Source organism: Chiloscyllium punctatum, chromosome 26 (genome assembly GCF_047496795.1).
Source record: "Chiloscyllium punctatum isolate Juve2018m chromosome 26, sChiPun1.3, whole genome shotgun sequence".
NCBI classification, from domain to species: domain Eukaryota; kingdom Metazoa; phylum Chordata; class Chondrichthyes; order Orectolobiformes; family Hemiscylliidae; genus Chiloscyllium; species Chiloscyllium punctatum.
The window spans coordinates 58,271,257-58,289,227 of NC_092764.1; the positions used below are offsets into that span (position 1 = coordinate 58,271,257).

Consider the following 17,971-nt stretch of genomic DNA (forward strand, 5'->3'; position numbering starts at 1 on the left):
AGTGCACCCACCCAGACCCATTCCCCGAAATTTACCCCGTCACCTAACACTACGGGCAATTTAGTATGGCCAATTCACCTAACCTGCACATTTTCGGACTGTGGGAGGAAACCGGAGCACCCGGAGGAAACCCACGCAGACACTGGGAGAACGTGCAAACTCCACACAGTCAGTCGCCTGAGGCGGGAATTGAACCCGACTCTCTGGCGATGTGAGGCAGCAGTGCTAACCACTGTGCCACTGTGCCACCCATTTGCTTTCCACTAAATCCCCACATGCAGAATTTCTTCATGATTGGGCCTTACTGAGAGTCTCAGTTAAACCCAAAATAATTCACACCCAAATTCCATGGCAGTATTTTCAACAGGGTTGCTATAGAGGGGAGGAATGGGGACTCATGTTGAGCCCCGAATAGCTGACTGAGAGGGGCATATGTGGGATCTTAGTTACAGAAAGCACAGTGACCAGCTTAGAGATCAAGAAAGGCCACATCAAATGTAAAACATGAAATGAAACATTCCAAACAATTTCAAGTAGTCGAATCACAGCTGTCGCCATGTAATACTTTAAAAGAAATGTATAAAATTATGCAAATGTTTGATAGGGTAAATAGTAAAAGACTATTCCTAATTGTAGGCAAGTAAGGGCTTAATTGCAATAAGTATATCATCACAAAAGAAGTTTATTCATTACAATACAGAATTTATCACACAAGGGCCATTATGCTTAAGCAATTGTACATTCAAGAGGAAATTAGATAAACTCTTTAAAAAAATCCTTAACAGCACAAAAAATAAGCAGTTAATTATGATGTACAGCTAGCCTCTCTGCTAAAATTTCTATGATTCTGTAATCCTCACCACAACATCTTCTAGGTAGAAGCACAAAGACAGCATATACATTGCAACACCACCACCCCCATAAATTCCAGTTCAAGTCACACACAATCCTGACTGAAAATATATCACTGCCCTTGCACTGGGTCAAAATCCTGGAACACCTTTCATAACACCACATGGACTGCAGTGGTTCAAGAAGGTAACTTATAACCACCTTCTCATGGATAAACAGGGAATGGCAACAAATGTTGGCTGTACCACTTTGCATGTTTATCACTGCTGCTGCACTGAGGCACTTTCCACTGCAGTGGAATTATTCCTTTAAGTTGCATACTTCAGCCAATTGAGGCCACTTTGATTTTAGGTTACAGCATTTCAAATATAGTTGTAATATAAACACAATGTTATTTAGGTCCCTTAGTTGACCAATATCCTTCACTGCTTGGGAACCTGAGAGCATCTGGAGGAAAAAAAAATCAGGATTTCAATTCCTGAGTGATCTCCAGGGAGCATCGCTAAGAAAACACACAAGCTGGAAGAATGAAGGGGCACAGGATCAGTCTAGTTTGGATTCTAGTAGCCTGATGATTCTCATTCTCAAGGAACATTTTGGAAAACTGACTATTGGGCAAGGAGTGAATGATCTCTATGAACTCACCCTAGCATAGGCCTGTATTTTCAGTAGATGGGGGGGGGGGGGGGGGGGGGGCGGAGGGGGTCGAAAATTGGGTAAGTACAGGTAGACAACCCTTTACCCAAAATCCAAAAAGCTCCACAATCCGAAGGTTTTCTTTGTGAAGTTTTTGTCTCATCAACAAGGTTGTTTGGCATGCAAACAGTTAACCTAACTCTGCACCCACTCAATGCATGTCACTCGGATGCAATGTGGGTGGGTGTGGCCCAGCACTGGCAGGCCTCAATTCTGTCTCAGTGTCTGTTACTCACTGTGAGTCTGCTGCTCGGTAAGATTTTTTAAAAATTTCACCATTGAACTGTCACTTATTCCGAAATTAGAAAAAATCCAAATTCCAAAAACCAGCTGGTCCCGAGCGTTTCAGATAAAGGATTGTGTACCTGTACTAAATGCTTAAAGACTCATCAAGCTGCAATTTGGGATATAATGCAGATCCAGCAGATTGATATTATGGTTAAATAAAATAATTATAAGGACGGGCTAAATAAACTAGGCTTGCTTTCCTTTGAGTCCAGAATAGGTAAAAACAAGGACTGCAGATGCTGGAAATCAGATTCGAGATTAGAGTGATGCTGGAAAAGCACAGCAGTTCAAGCAGCATCCGAGGTTCCTGCTCCTCGGATGCTGCCTGAACTGCTGTGCTATTCCAGCACCACTCTAATCTAGAATTTGAGTACAGAATGTAAAGAAGTGATCAAATAGAGGAACTAAAGACGGTTATAGGATTTGATCAGATTGACAGAGAAAAATTATTTCCTCCGGTGGGAGAGTCTAGAAAAAAAGGGAACATTACTTTAAAATTGCTGAAAGAAAGTCATGTTGCTAAGCTTCTTGTGTGACACTCATCAGGACAGATGCAAAAATGCCAAATTTCATACAATTGTAAATATATGCCACAGGGTTAAACAGTGCTGGTTGGTCAACATGGTGTTCCCGTACAGAAAACAACAGAGAACTATAGGCCCCCCCAAACTCTCAAGTATTTCAATAAAGATGCAGGGCTTGAACATATTTTGTTTGCTTACAGAGAACAGGTCCCTATATGCGAATATATGTTGTTTCCAGAAAATGTAATTAAGCCATATTACAAGCTAAATGATTAGCTTAAATTGGTTGTACGGTAATGATCAGAGTGCAGCGGTAGTAGTCCCTTGGAATTGACTTGCTAAACAAGCAGTACTCTTTCCCTGGCGTAAATTGTTGTGATGGTTTGAACTTCATCTTTCTTGCATCTGTCCTGACAAGTTCAAAATGAAAATCTTTCGCAACAGTTCATTCCTTTCAGAAATACTCATGTTCCAAACAACTTTAAAAATAGAGATAGGCATTTAGAGCTAATGTTAATAAGTGCTTCTTCAAACTAAAGTGGGCAGCACAGTGGCACAGTGGTGAGCACTGCTGCCTCACAGCGCCAGAGACCCGGGTTCAATTCCCGCCTCAGGCGACTGACTGTGTGGAGTTTGTACATTCTCCCCGTGTCTGCGTGGGTTTCCTCCGGGTGCTCCGGTTTCCTGCCACAGTCCAAAGATGTGCAGGTTAGGTGAATTGGCCATGCTAAATTGCCTCTAGTGTTAGATAAGGGGCAATGGGTTGCGCTTCGGTGGGTCAGTGTGGACTTGTTGGGCCGAAGGGCCTGTTTCCACACTGTAATGTAATCTTGTAGAAATCTGGACCTCTTCAAAAACTGTTGAGACTGAGATTGCTTGATTTTGTTAGAAATAATACTAAAGGTTTATGGAACCAAAACAGAGAGGAGGAGTTAATGTAGAAGTCAATTGTGCTTCAACTGCATGGCAAATGAAGTTCAAGAAACTGAATGGATTATTTCTATAGAACATAGAACATTACAACACAGTACAGGCCCTTCGGCCCTCAATATTGCGCCGACCTGTCATATCAACCTGAAGCCCATCTAACCTATGCTATTCCATGTACATCCACATGCTTGTCCAATGACGACTTAAACGTACTTAAAGTTGGTGAATCTACTACCGTTGCAGGCAAAGCATTCCATACCCTTACTACTCTCTGAGTAAAGAAACTACCTCTGACATCTGTCCTATATCTATCACCCCTCAATTTAAAGCAATGCCCCCTTGTGCTCGCCGTCACCATTCTTGGAAAAAGGCACTCCCTGTCCACTCTATCTAACCCTCTGATTATCTTATATGTCTCTATTAAGTCACCTCTCAACCTTCTTCTGTCTAACGAAAACAACCTCAAGTCCCTCAGCCTTTCCTTGTAAGACCTTCCCTCCATACCAGGCAACATCCTAGTAAATCTCCTCTGCACCCTTTCCAAAACTTCCACATCCTTCTTATAATGCGGTGACCAGAACTGTACACAATACTCCAAGTGCAGCCGCACTAGAGTTTTGTACAGCTGCAGCAAAACCTCATGGTTCCGGAACTCGATCCCCCTGTTAATAAAAGCTAAAACACTGTATGCCTTCTTAAGAACCCTGTCAACCTGGGTGGCAACTTTCAAGAATCTGTGTACCTAGACACCGAGATCTCTCTGCTCATCTAAATTACCAAGAATCTTACCATTAGCCCAGTACTTTGCATTCCAGTTACTCCGACCAAAGTGAATCACCTCACACTTGTCTGCATTAAACTCCATTTGCCACCTCTCAGTCCAGGTCTGCAGCTTACCTATGTCCCTCCGTAACCTACTACATCCTTCGTCACTATCCACAACTCCACCGAACTTAGTGTCGTCTACAAATTTACTAACCCATCCTTCTACGCCCTCATCCAGGTTGTTTATAAAAATGACGAACAGCAGTGGACCCAACACCGACCCTTGCGGTAGACCACTGGTAACTGGACTCCAGGATGAACATTTCCCATTAACCACCACCCTCTGTCTTCTTTCAGCAAGCCAATTACTGATCCAAACTGCTATATCTCCCATAATCCCATTCCTCCGCATTTTGTACAATAGCCTATTGTGGGGAATCTTATCGAACGCCTTGCTGAAATCCATATACACCACATCAACCGGTTTATTCTCATCTACCTGTTTTGTCACCTTCTCAAAGAACTCAATAAGGTTTGTGAGGCATGACCTACCCTTCACAAAACCATGCTGACTATCCCTAATCAAATTATTCTCTTCTAGATGATTATAAATCCTATCTCTTATAACCTTTTCCAACACTTTATCAACAACTGAAGTAAGGCTCACTGGTCTACAATTACCAGGGTTGTCTCTACTCCCCTTCTTGAACAGGGGAATCACATTTGCTATCCTCCAGTCTTCTGGCACTATTCTTGTAGACATGACAATTTAAAGATCAATGCCAAAGGCTCAGCAATCTCCTCCCTGGCTTCCCAGAGGATCTTAGGATAAATCCCATCCGGCCCAGAGGACTTATCTATTTTCAGACTCTGCAGGATTTCTAATACCTCCTCCTTGTGAATCTCAATCACACCTAGTCTAGTAGCCTGTAGCTCAGTAATCTCCTCGACAACATTGTCGTTTTCTAGAGAGAATACTGTTGAAAAATATTCATTTAGTGCTTCCCCTTTCTCCTCTGACTCCACACACAACTTCCCACCACTACCCTTGATTGGCCCTAATCTTACTCGTCATTCTTTTATTCCTTATATACCTATAGAAAGCCTCAGGGTTTACCCTGATCCTATCCGCCAACAACAACTTATGTCTCCTCCTGGCTCTTCTGAGCTCTCTCTTTAGGTCTTTCCTGGCCAACTTGTAACCCTCAAGCGCCCTAACTGAGCATTCACATCTCATCCTAACATAAGCCTGCTTCTTCCTCTTGACCAGAGATTCCTTCGTAAACCACAGCTCCCCCGCTCTACAGCTTCCTCCCTGCCTGACAGGTACATACTTATCCAGGACACAGTAGCTTTTCCTTGAATAAGCTCCACATTTCTAATGTGCCTATCCCCTTCAGTTTCCTTCTCCATCCTATGCTTCCTAAATCTTGCCTAATTGCATCATAATTGCCTTTCCCCCAGCTGTAACTCTTGCCCAGTGATATACACCTATCCCTTTCTATCACTAAAGTAAACATAACAGAATTATGATTGCTATCACCTACTTCCAAGTCTAACACCTTGCCGGGCTCATTACCCAGTAACCAAATCTAATGTGGCCTCGCCCCTTGTTGGCCTGTCTACATACTGTGTCAGGAAGCCCTCCTGCACACACTGGACAAAAACTGACCCATCTGTAGTACTCGTACTATAGTGGTCCCAGTCAATACTTGGAAAGTTGAAGTCCCCCATGACAACTACCCTGTCTCTCTCACTCCTATCGAGAATCATCTTTGCTATCCTTTCCTCTACATCTCTGGAACTATTCGGAGGCCTATAGAAAACTCCTGACAGGTGACCTTTCCTTTCCTGTTTCTAACTTCTGCCCATACTATCTCAGTTGATGAGTCCCCAAACGTCCTTTCTGCAACTGTAATACTGTTCTTGACCAACAATGCCACACCTCCCTCTCTTTTACCATCTTCTCTGTTAACATAGAACATAGAACAATACAGCACAGAACAGGCCCTTCGGCCCACGATGTTCTGCCGAACTTCTATCCTAGATTAAGCACCCATCCATGTACCTATCCAAATGCCGCTTAAAGGTCGCCAATGATTCTGACTCTACCACTCCCACGGGCAGCGCATTCCATGCCCCCACCACTCTCTGGGTAAAGAACCCACCCCTGACATCTCCCCTATACCTTCCACCCTTCACCTTAAATTTATGTCCCCTTGTAACACTCTGTTGTACCCGGGGAAAAAGTTTCTGACTGTCTACTCTATCTATTCCTCTGATCATCTTATAAACCTCTATCAAGTCACCCCTCATCCTTCGCCGTACCAACAAGAAAAGGCCGAGAACTCTCAACCTATCCTCGTACGACCTACTCTCCATTCCAGGCAACATCCTGGTAAATCTTCTCTGCACCCTCTCCAAAGCTTCCACATCTTTCCTAAAGTGAGGCGACCAGAACTGCACACAGTACTCCAACTGTCGCCTAACCAAAGTCCTGTACAGCTGCAACATCACTTCACGACTCTTGAATTCAATCCCTCTGCTAATGAACGATAATACTCCATAGGCCTTCTTACAAACTCTATCCACCTGAGTGGCAACCTTCAAAGATCTATGTACATAGACCCCAAGATCCCTCTGTTCCTCCACCTGACCAAGAACCCTACCATTAACCCTGTATTCCGCATTCTTATTTGTTCTTCCGAAATGGACAACCTCACACTTGGCAGGGTTGAACTTCATCTGCCACTCCTCAGCCCAGCTCTGCATCATATCTAAGTCCCTCTGCAGCCGACAACAGCCCTCCTCACTGTCCACAACTCCACCTATCTTTGTATCATCTGCAAATTTACTGACCCACCCTTCGACTCCCTCATCTAAGTCATTAATAAAAATTACAAACAGCAGAGGACCCAGAACTGATCCCTGCGGAACTCCACTTGTAACTGGGCTCCATGCTGAATATTTACCATCTACCACCACTCTCTGACTTCGACCGGTTAGCCAGTTTTCTATCCAATTGGCCAAATTTCCCTCTATCCCATGCCTCCTGACTTTCCGCATAAGCCTACCATGGGGAACCTTATCAAATGCCTTACTAAAATCCATGTACACTACATCCACTGCTCTACCCTCATCCACATGCTTGGTCACCTCCTCGAAGAATTCAATAAGACTTGTAAGGCAAGACCTACCCTTCACAAATCCGTGCTGGCTGTCCCTAATCAAGCAGTGTCTTTCCAGATACTCATAAATCCTATCCCTCAGTACCCTTTCCATTACTTTACCTACCACAGAAGTAAGACTAACTGGCCTGTAATTCCCGGGGTTATCCCTATTCCCTTTTTTGAACAGGGGCACAACATTCGCTACTCTCCAGTCCCCTGGTACCAGCCCCGTTGCCAGTGAAGACGAGAAGATCATTGCCAACGGTACTGCAATTTCCTCTCTTGCTTCCCACATAATCCTAGGATATATCCCGTCAGGCCCGGGGGACTTGTCTATCCTCAAGTTGTTCAAAATGTCCAACACATCTTCCTTCCTAACAGGTATCTCTTCTAGCTTATCAGTCCGTTTCACACTCTCCTCTTCAACAATACTGTCCCTCTCGTTCGTAAATCTGAAGAGAAGTACTTGTTCAAGACCTCTCCTATCTCTTCCGACTCAATACACAGTCTCCCACCACTGTCCTTGATCGGACCTACCCTCGTTCTCGTCATTCTCAGGTTTCTCACATACGCATAAAATGCCTTGGGGTTATCCTTGATCCTATCCGCCAAGGATTTTTCATGCCCTCTCTTAGCTCTCCTAATCCCTTTCTTCAGGTCCCTTCTGGCTATCCCTCCACTGCTCTGTCTGAACCCTGTTTCCTCAACCTTATGTAAGCCTCCTTCTTCCTCTTTACTAGACATTCAACCTCCCTCGTCAACCAAGGCTCCCTCACACGACCATTTCTTTCCTGCCTGATCGGTACATACATATCAAGGACACGTCGTATCTGCTCCTTGAAAAAGTTCCACATTTCTACCACATTCTTCCCTGACAGCCTATGCTCCCAACGTATGCTCCTCAAATCCTGTCTTACAGCATCGTAATTTCCCTTCCCCCAATTGTAAAAACTTCCTTGTTGTGCGCACCTATCTCTCTCCATAACCAAGGTGAAAGTCACAGAATTGTGGTCACCATCACCAAAATGTTCACCCACTAACAAGCCCACCACTTGTCCCGGTTCATTACCGAGTACCAAATCCAATATGGCCTCCCCTCTGGTTGGACAATCTACATACTGCGTTAGAAAAGCTTCCTGGACACACTGCACAAACACCGCCCCATCCAATCTACTTGATCTGAAGAGCTTCCAATCAATATTTGGGAAGTTGAAGTCGCCCATGACTACGACCCTGTGGCTTCTGCACCTTTCCAAAATCTGTTTCCCAATCTGTTTCTCCACATCTCTGCTGCTATTGGGGGGCCTATAATAAACACCCAACAAGGTGACTGCACCTTTCCTATTTCTGACTTCAGCCCATACTACCTCCAGAGGCAGATCCCCCTCAAACTTCCTTTCTGCAGCCGTTATACCATTTCTAATTAGCAATGCCACCCCCCCTCCTTTTTTTACCACCCTCCCTAATCTTACTGAAAGATCTGTAACCAGGAACCTCCAACAGCCATTCCTGTCCCTCATCTATCCATGTTTCCGTGATGGCCACAACATCGTAGTCCCAGGTACCGATCCACGCCTTAAGTTCACCCACCTTATTTCTGATACTCCTTGCATTGAAGTATACGCACTTGAGCCCATCTCTGTGTCCGCAAGTAGTCCCTGTCAGTGCTACCTTCTCCACAGCCTCCCTACAGTCTTGGACATCCTGACACACAGCTAGCTTACTTGCTGGACTACAAGTCCGGATCCCATCCCCCTGCCAAATTAGTTTAAACCCCCCCGAAGAGTGCTAGCAAACCTACCCCCCAGGATATTGGTGCCCTTCTGGTTCAGGTGCAACCCATCCTGTTTATACAGGTCCCACCTTCCCCAGAATGCAGTCCAATTGTCTAAATATCTGAAACCCTCCCTCCTACACCATCCTTGCAGCCACGTGTTCAACTGCACTCTCTCCCTATTCTTTGCCTCTCTGTCACGTGGCACCGGCAACAACCCAGAGATGACGACTCTGTCTGTCCTAGCTTTTAGCTTCCAGCCTAACTCCTTGAGCTCTTGAATGACCTCCCCACCCCTCTTCCTACCTATGTCGTTGGTGCCAATGTGTACCACGACTTCTGGCTGCACACCCTCCCCCTTAAGGATTCTGAAGACATGGTCCGAGATGTCTCGGACCCTAGCACCCGGGAGGCAACAAACCATCCGAGAGTCTCGCCCATGTCCACAGAACCGCCTGTCCGTCCCTCTAACTAGAGAGTCCCCTATAACTAGCGCTCTCCTCTTCTCCCCCTTTCCCTTCTGAATCTCAGAGCCACAGACCCCTTCACTGCAGCTTACACCTTACTGAAACATCTAAATCCTGGAACTTGCAACAACCATTCCTGTCCCTGTGCCAACCATGTCTCCAAAATGGCCACAACATTGAAGTCCCAGGTACCAACCCATGCTGCAAGTTCACCCACCTTATTCCGGATGCTTCTGGCATTGAAGTAGACACACTTCAAACCAACTTCTTGCTTGCCGGTGCCATCCTGCATCCCTGAAACTTGATTTCAGACCTCCCTACTCTCAACCTTTTCTATACTTGAACTGTAATTGTGGTTCCCATCCCCCTGCTGGATTAGTTTAAACCCACCCCAATAGCCTTAGCGAATTTCCCCCCCAGGATATTGGTACCCCTCTGGTTCAGATGAAGACCATCTTGCTTGTAGAGGTCCCACCTACCCCAGAAAGAGCCCCAATTATCCAAGAATCCAAAACCCTCCCTCCTGTACCATCCCTGTAACTACGTGTTCAATTCCTCTCTCTCCCTATTCCCTGCCTCACTAGCACGTGGCACGGGCAACAAACGAGAGACTCTGTTCATCCTAGCTCAAAGCTTCCATCCTAGCTCCCTGAATTTCTGCCTTAAATCCCCATCTCTCTTCCTACCTATGTTGTTGGTGCCTATGTGGACCACGACTTGGGGCTGCTTCCCCTCCCCCTTAAGGATTCCAAAAACACGATCAGAGACATCACGAACCCTGGCACCTGGGAGGCAACACACCAACCATGAATCTCTCTCGTCCCCAAAGAACCTCCTATCTGTCCCCCTAACTATGGAGTTCTATTCCAATATTTCTAATAATTTGAGCACTAGGCTATAGAGGCAAAATGGATTCGTGTATGGATTAAAGAACAGTGAAATATAATGAGTCACGGTGACTTTTCTTAAATCTCATTCAGTGTCAAATAGCTTGATGGCTCTCAGTCTACCTTGGTGAAACAAAGTCTTCTTCTGATTCTTCTCACAGCCAAATACTAATTGTTGTGAATTTAACCTGGACATCATTAACTGTATATATATATATATATATATATAGAATATTTATATATTTATTGACAATTCAGTTCCAACATTACCGTCACTCCGTTCTTGTGGAGTAGGATCCAAGACCTGCCATCCGTCATAGCCAGGGGGAAGGTCAGGACGGGTCATCCATACTTCCAGCCAGCAATGGTAGTTCCTGTGTGAACCACGTGTTAATGTGAAACGATTACTCATCCTGATTCAGCAGACCTACCGCAATGAGGATGCAGAAGTGCTGACAGACATGTGTTGTCAAAATATTAACAACTGACCACTTGACACATCAAACAAGGAAGGGTGTGGACAACAGTGCTGAAGCCAGAGAATGGCTCTCTCTGATTCCAAAAGCAGAAAAGATCTCATATCCTATTTCCATCGGGGATAAGCCAAACTGTTTTGTTAACTGGGTGCTCATTAAATGCTCTTTTAAGAGTATGGAGTAGTCCATAGACTAGAAATCTTGACAAAACAAGCAACGGAAAGAGAAAAAGGTGATTGGGAAATAAATAAAGGTTTTCCAAAATAACAAAAGCTCAAATGGTACAATTCTATGGATAGTTGCACTAAATTTATGATTTTTGAGAACTGTCACACAGCCATGCGTATATGTGATGCCCATGAACAGGCACTGAAAGGGAATACCTACCATACCATGTCTTTCCTTTTTGAAGGAATGCGTGAATAATCTTCACTGTTATAGTACTGATCCACTTTGAGATTGCCATCTGTGTCATGAGCAGAAGAATAGTTTGTGATGCAACGACTCGGGATCCCCAAGCATCTGAGAACTGGAAAACCAAATGCAAGTACAGTGAGAAATGTATCCATTTCTGACTGGCAATTCAAGGCACGGCCAAGTTTGTAAGTACTTATCAGACTTTCCCTATTAGTCACTCACTACAGCCATTGCCAGTGAGTAACTCAATCATAAATTTCAGGGAATTTTTGATCCCCAGTCTGAGAATTAGTTGGTGATTTTAGCTGACGATACTATAGGTTTGTCTCAACAAGAGTGGAATTAAGGAAGGGAAGAAATAAGCCAAGAATGTGACCGTATATTGGTATTCCTGGGCAGAAATTTACATTGAGTGTTGGGCTTGTCTGCCTGATGTCATGAAACACTGGAGGCACATTAAATTAGTGCCTCTCAGTGGAAGGAAGTCCCAACCTCTGAGGTTATATCCAGTGTAATTGCCAAACAGTGCCAGATCTCCATAGTGGTCATTGCTGGGACTGCAGGTAAATCCATGAGTGATTAATCAGGCCCCTGACCCAAGTAGGTTGGGGGTATAGGGCATTGAGGGTTTTGCTGCCTTTGAGAGGGCCTGTAGACATGGATTTGAACATTTGTCTCGGTAGGAAGGCAGAGGGTTACTGTTTTCTGGGGCTGTGTCTCCAGACGGCAAGGGGAACCCTCCAAAGATGAGACTCCACCTTCCCTCTATCCTTTTTGAAAACTTTTGTAAAAGCAGATTGCCCAGTCCCATTCACCTGCCCAGGCCAATTTTGTTATGGACAGTGTAACATTCGGGTTAACAGAGTTTCTTTTTTAAAAGGTACTCAATTAACCCTTAATTACAGATTGATGGTGCCGCCTGCCCAGCCCTTTATTATATTGGAGAGCTTTGAGTGGGGGGGGTATCCATGAAGCAACTTCCAGAGAGAGAAAGATCCGAGGCTGCTTCACAAAGATGTGTGGGAAACCTCACAGGATCTTACCTGTGCAAGCTACAGCAGCAAAGACCCAGCACTGTCCATATCGGACTTTCTCAGCTCCAGAACCACTCCACAGGCGCAAAATTGGGAGACTCCCAGTCCATCGGGTCGGGGCAATCCCGTCAGCATAATTACCATCCCATCTTCCCAAAAGCACACCTTTATCATCATTCGCATTCACCTCGGAGGGAGAAAATGAAATAACTAGTTGTCTCTTCAGTAATAAAATGAACAAATATGCACACCATCTTCTGACAAAGAAAGGGTCTCTAAATGAAGGCGGGGCTTTATTAAGCAGATTTAATGTACAAACTATTCTGACGCAGAGGTAGTTTTAATAAAAGAAATCAGTTGTAGATTACATTTTATATTTTATTGACTTTAAGAATAGTGTTGTGCATTTTATCCATTAACAAGAAAGAGTCAAACTTGCTTACCCAGTACTGGGTACTATCTAAGGCCATCTTCTGATGTCGCCAGCCAGTCTCAGATTGTGTACAATGTGAAATACATGCCAAATATTAGCCAGACCATTTGGAATCATTAAAAGAAACCTTTTATACTTAAACAGCTTGGATTCCCTCTTGCCAACAAATTTTCATGGTGGTTGATGAATAGGAATAGGTTGTAAATTCTAGGATTAAATAAAACAATCCTTACCTTATTTACAGCTGATCTTGCACATAGTTGACTGGCTACCTGGCTCGTCATTGGTACAAATAAGAGACAAACAAATCTCTGTGCGTTGTTTTTAATGAGTTATTTCATCTGTACTTTAAATTTAATGTTGTAAACAGGGTTAAAAGGAGTACACATTTTAGAGGAAGCCATCGGGTCAAAACCACAGACAAAACTATGCTTTCATTAGCTTCAAAAACAAGAATTATTAGGTTCACAATGATCCTACGCTTCTGAATGGTGAGCCTATATTAACAATATTACAGATACATTTCAGCCATGCCACTAGGAAGTGGTGACCATGGTGAAAAGGTACATTATAATGGGGATAAGAGAAAAAGTCCCACTTGAGGACTGAATGGCCAATGTCTAGGATTCAGTTAGTTTTCAATAATGATTTTTAAAAATTTGTTTAAAAAGCAACCTCTGCTCCATTGTAGTTATTTGCTATGCAATTTCTGACAGGCAGTCACAAGCCCCAGGTCAAAAATAAGATCACAGGTTTAAGTTTTCATGGTTGTTTTTAAGGCTCAAATTAATGTAAACGTAGGCTAATAAATGTAAAAATGCTTTAATGTATGATGTATTAACTCAAAAACACAGCTATGTTTTAAAATGGTTTAAGTTTTGTAACTGTGTTTATGTATGTATTTTAGTTTTACATGGTGTGCTGTTGAGTTTTCATTTGTTTCAGGCACGGACAGTTAGTGAGTTACAGGTGTTGCTAAATTCCAGAATTTTTCGATGCATTAATTGGAACATGTGGGATGATGTTAAGTAACTGGAAAAGGGGGGGGAGGGTCACATATACAAGCCAGAAAATTCATACATTTCTACACTGGTAGCGTGTTAACTCTGTAAAGATTTGTGGAGTTGGCAAGCTACGAGGGTTAAGCTGTTACTAAAGGGTTGATCTTATAAAGTGATTGACATGTCAAAGAACAAATCAGGAGACAGCACGAAGTGCTATTGGTAAGATGACCATTAAAGATACCAGTACCAAATTGGGCATACAGTGTAGTGTATCTAATCTGAGAATGATTATGCTCTGTTCATGCATTGGCAAACCAATTAAAGTTTACAATGTCTCTGATCATGCACAGAAGGTAGTGAATAGCAAAGGTTAGTTGGTGATTATCCTTCAGGGTTTGGTGCAGAAGAAGACTGAAGATAGAAGAGAACTTCTGTCAACAACAGATAACAAGAGGCACACGCCCAGTCAATAAGTGCCACATTCTGGTGTCCTGAAGTGGATCAACTGAAAAATCACAGATTCACTTAGGGAAATGTCTTTTGCATTTGTTATGATGAACTTAATAATTTCTGTGAAACCTTTGAAAACATATTTGTTTCTGGAACAGGTCTTGTAACTAATCAGGTAAACTTCTGGGTGGCTCAGCTAAATAGATTAAGTGTCAACTTATGACTTCTTCCAAGATATGACAATGGGGAGCAACACGATTGGGAGAGATTCCTGAGCAGCTATGTGATGAAATAGAAATTGGTATCACTACCATCACTATCCATAACTCCAGGCTCCAACTTGCATATAAAAGTGTAAAGTGTCACAGCAATGAATGTGTTTTTGTGCGCATGTGCGTGTGTGTGTACATACACATGTGCTTCTTGGTTTGAATGTGCTAACACACACAGGGACAAACATCGACTGCACCTGGAGGACCATCAACTCAATGAAAGACGCTCTTTGGTCTGCCCAAAACGTGTTGGTTTTCCAGAAGAAGGAGTTGACCTTGAACGAGTGTTACCGACTGGCACGTTCCAAGGTCCAGGACTACGTGCTGAGGGACGCACTAAAGCTTGGGGCAGCTGCTGCCAAGACACAGTGGGGAAAGACCACTGTCTGAAGTCTTCCTGCTGAGGTTAATTCAAGATCTGTTCAGTTCATGGACCCTCCTTGTGCCTCAAATGCATATTTATATAGTCTTGTATATGTAAGAGAGGTTTTTGTTTGGATAGAGTCAAACTCCAGTGTTTGTTTGTTTCCTTGATATGCTATTGTACTGAACCAAATTAGGTTTGTGACTATGTATATATACACAAAGATATTTTTTATAAATAAAGTCTATTCTTGAAATACAAAAAACTGTTTAAATGGGCTGCTTGGTGTGAATGAATCAGTGGGAGCCTATAGCAAAGGGTTTTCCCTGTACATCCATGGAGTGGATTGCAAGGCTATAATTCAGACCTTCCTTCAGGCAGAGAACTGAAGAAGAATTACTTCTTAAGGACATCTACATTAAAAAAAAAATTAGACCTCTCCAAACTCACCATAGCGGTCACTATTCTGCTGACATATACAGGATCATTTCTTCTTGCAACATCAGCCAATGGATCTTTAAGAGCAGAGAGACTGTTGTCCAAAATTTGAAAGCAAATATCAATGACATCTTTTTCAAACTGTGAACAAATGACAAAAGATGGAACTATATCTTGGAAGAACACACTAAAAATGCATAAGAAGTGGTAGATAGATTGTGGAAAATTAAGAGGAAATATTACTTGTCCAAAATTCCATGGTAATGTGTAGATGTTGGTATATGAGCCATGATAGAGCAATCCATTCTCATTCAGAATATACTCCTGCAGCAAGTCTTCATCAGGCAGGTACACAGCATCCTCTGAGGGGATAGGCAACGTCAATTCCAAACAATACCACATTCATCCTTTTAGCTCAACTTCATTTGCACTTTATTGTGCAAAACCACATGTTAAAAGTAAGCTCACAGTTCAGCCCCCTTCTGGCTCACTGCATTCGAGCACCATCCAGCATTCAGTCAGCTCAATCACTTCTCTGTAGGAGACACTTAAACCAAACACAGCATCCCTAAGCTGAATGGCAGAAACATAATAAGAATGTTTGGTTGAAGAATGGTCATTGACCTGAAACATTAACTCTATTTCATTCCTCTCTCCAAAGATGCTCCAAGACCGCTGAGTCTTTACTGCATTCTCTACTCTTGTTGTAGGTTTCGAGAATTTGAAATATTTTGCTTTGACAATGAGTTCCTACTGTTATTAGCAGAATCAGCTGACAAGGGTACCTGTTGGGCGAAAGTGAGGAGTGCTGATGCTGGAGATCAGAATCAAGATTAGAGTGGTGCTGGAAAAGCACAGCAGGTCAGGCAGCCTCTGAGGAGCAGGAAAATAGACGTTTTGGGCAGGAGTCCTTCATCAGGAAACCTGTTGGACCAGTACATTATTTACAAGAGCCTCATGTGTTGAAGTGAGAAATACACTTCATCTTGTCTCTGTAAATACTTTCTAATTTGTTCTGGCCTTACAAATCTATGTTCTCTATATATCGTCCCTCCTTCCCCAACAGTACCAGTGATAGAGCCTTCAGTCATTTCACTACACACACTCAAACTTCCTCCCTAAAATCTCTCAGTCAGACTGTGCTTGTTGTCTCCCTAAATCAAAACATTCCTTAAAACTGTCTCTTTTATCATGTTTTATAACTACTTCTGCTATTTACTACTTTCTACCCCAACAGACACCCATCCTCCACTTTGTTAAGTACCTTGGCGAGGGGTTTACCATTAGAAATGGGATAAACAATTATAATTTGCTGTTGTTGCAGTTACACAGAATGCGCTAGCTTTTGCAAACGCTGCACATGTCCTTGTTTTAAGCTTAATAAAAGCTGACTGTTTGAAATAACCAATTCCTCCTCAGGTTAGTAATAGCTTCTTACCACTGCACTCAACGTTGTATACTTATATTCAACAAATATCATCAAATTCCTTCCCTTATTCAGGGTGCTCATTTTTAGCTCTGATGAAGTAAAGATTTTATCATATCCAAAAATGGCAGAGTTGATGAAATTCATAGGATCTATGCCTGAATGACTTGCTAAGTTGCCATTCTACTCTAGTAATGGTAACTATTTACCACTGACATAAATACATGATAAGGAAATGCAATGTGGCGTTAGTATCATCGAACTGGGCTTTAATGTCAAGGTTCACTGCAGGCCTGGAGTATGAAATTGCCAACAGCCAGGAAACAGGGCTGTTAAGTTGCTAGTGGACATCGAGATATTTCTCACTCACAAACAGTAGACTATCCCACTGCTCTGTGTTGCATATATTCTCTGTATTAAAGATAGTTAAGTGAAAACTAGGTCATGGTCTTGGCATGACTACAGCGTTCTTTATCTAAATGAAATGTTTAGAATTACCTTTTTTAGGAGAGCTGCAATATATGAAAGAATGTGCTGTGCAAGTTTGATTGTGGGTACTTTTAGAATTTGGTATATATCGTGCAGACACTAAAGCTCTGTCTTATGGCGTACATGTGATTACCAGGACCATTTAACAGCACACAGTGAACACTACACTTAGATTCTCTGAAGGTACACACATAGGTGCCACATAACTTAATTGCATAATTCTTCTCTCAGTGATTTCATCAGTGAAGCAAATAACAAAATACTCTTGTGCAGTTCTACAAAAACTAAATGCGCCTGCAAAATTTATGTTCACACAGCCAGTAGCAGCTACTCCTTATAGGTAAGTAATAAGGTTTACAAATCTTATTTAGCAGGGTAGGCTCAAAGAGTCGGGACTCAGCATTTTAATGAAGCATTCATTTAGGAATGTGTTTGTGCAGTCTTTTTTAAACTGACCAGGCAAAACTCCAAAGCTGAGGTGATGTAATAAATGTCAGAACTGATACTCCAAAGGGTTGGCCTACAGCACAAAATGTTTTGGATGGATTTTGAACAGGAGATCAGTATAGTGAAATAACTTTTTGTCTTATAGATGTTATCTTTTTCAGATTTCCATCACTGCTGGATTGAGAAACAATACAGCCAAGAGAATTTAGGAAAACAATCATTTATATGATCTGTCTGGATGCTTGTGTGGCTAATGGATGAAAGCTTTGAAAAAGATGGACCAGGGAACTGATTGTATAATTGTCTGGTTGCCCATTTCTCAGTAACACTTCTTACTACTTCCAATTATATCATATTTAATCATAGAT

The 17,971-nt window shown here is 42.7% G+C and overlaps 1 protein-coding gene across 3 annotated transcripts in view; it reads right to left on the bottom strand.

The window, feature by feature from the left end:
- tgm2l (transglutaminase 2, like) overlaps window positions 1–17,971 on the bottom strand; it is a 35,203-nt gene that overhangs the window by 12,826 nt on the left and 4,406 nt on the right. For all 3 annotated transcript variants that reach the window (XM_072547491.1, XM_072547492.1, XM_072547490.1), the window contains 5 exons: window positions 15,485–15,603; window positions 15,254–15,382; window positions 12,290–12,467; window positions 11,217–11,358; window positions 10,624–10,727 (listed from right to left, as the gene is read on the bottom strand). In XM_072547491.1, the coding sequence (XP_072403592.1) occupies window positions 10,624–10,727; window positions 11,217–11,358; window positions 12,290–12,467; window positions 15,254–15,382; window positions 15,485–15,603 (672 nt within the window). The remainder of the gene's footprint in view (window positions 1–10,623; window positions 10,728–11,216; window positions 11,359–12,289; window positions 12,468–15,253; window positions 15,383–15,484; window positions 15,604–17,971) is intronic.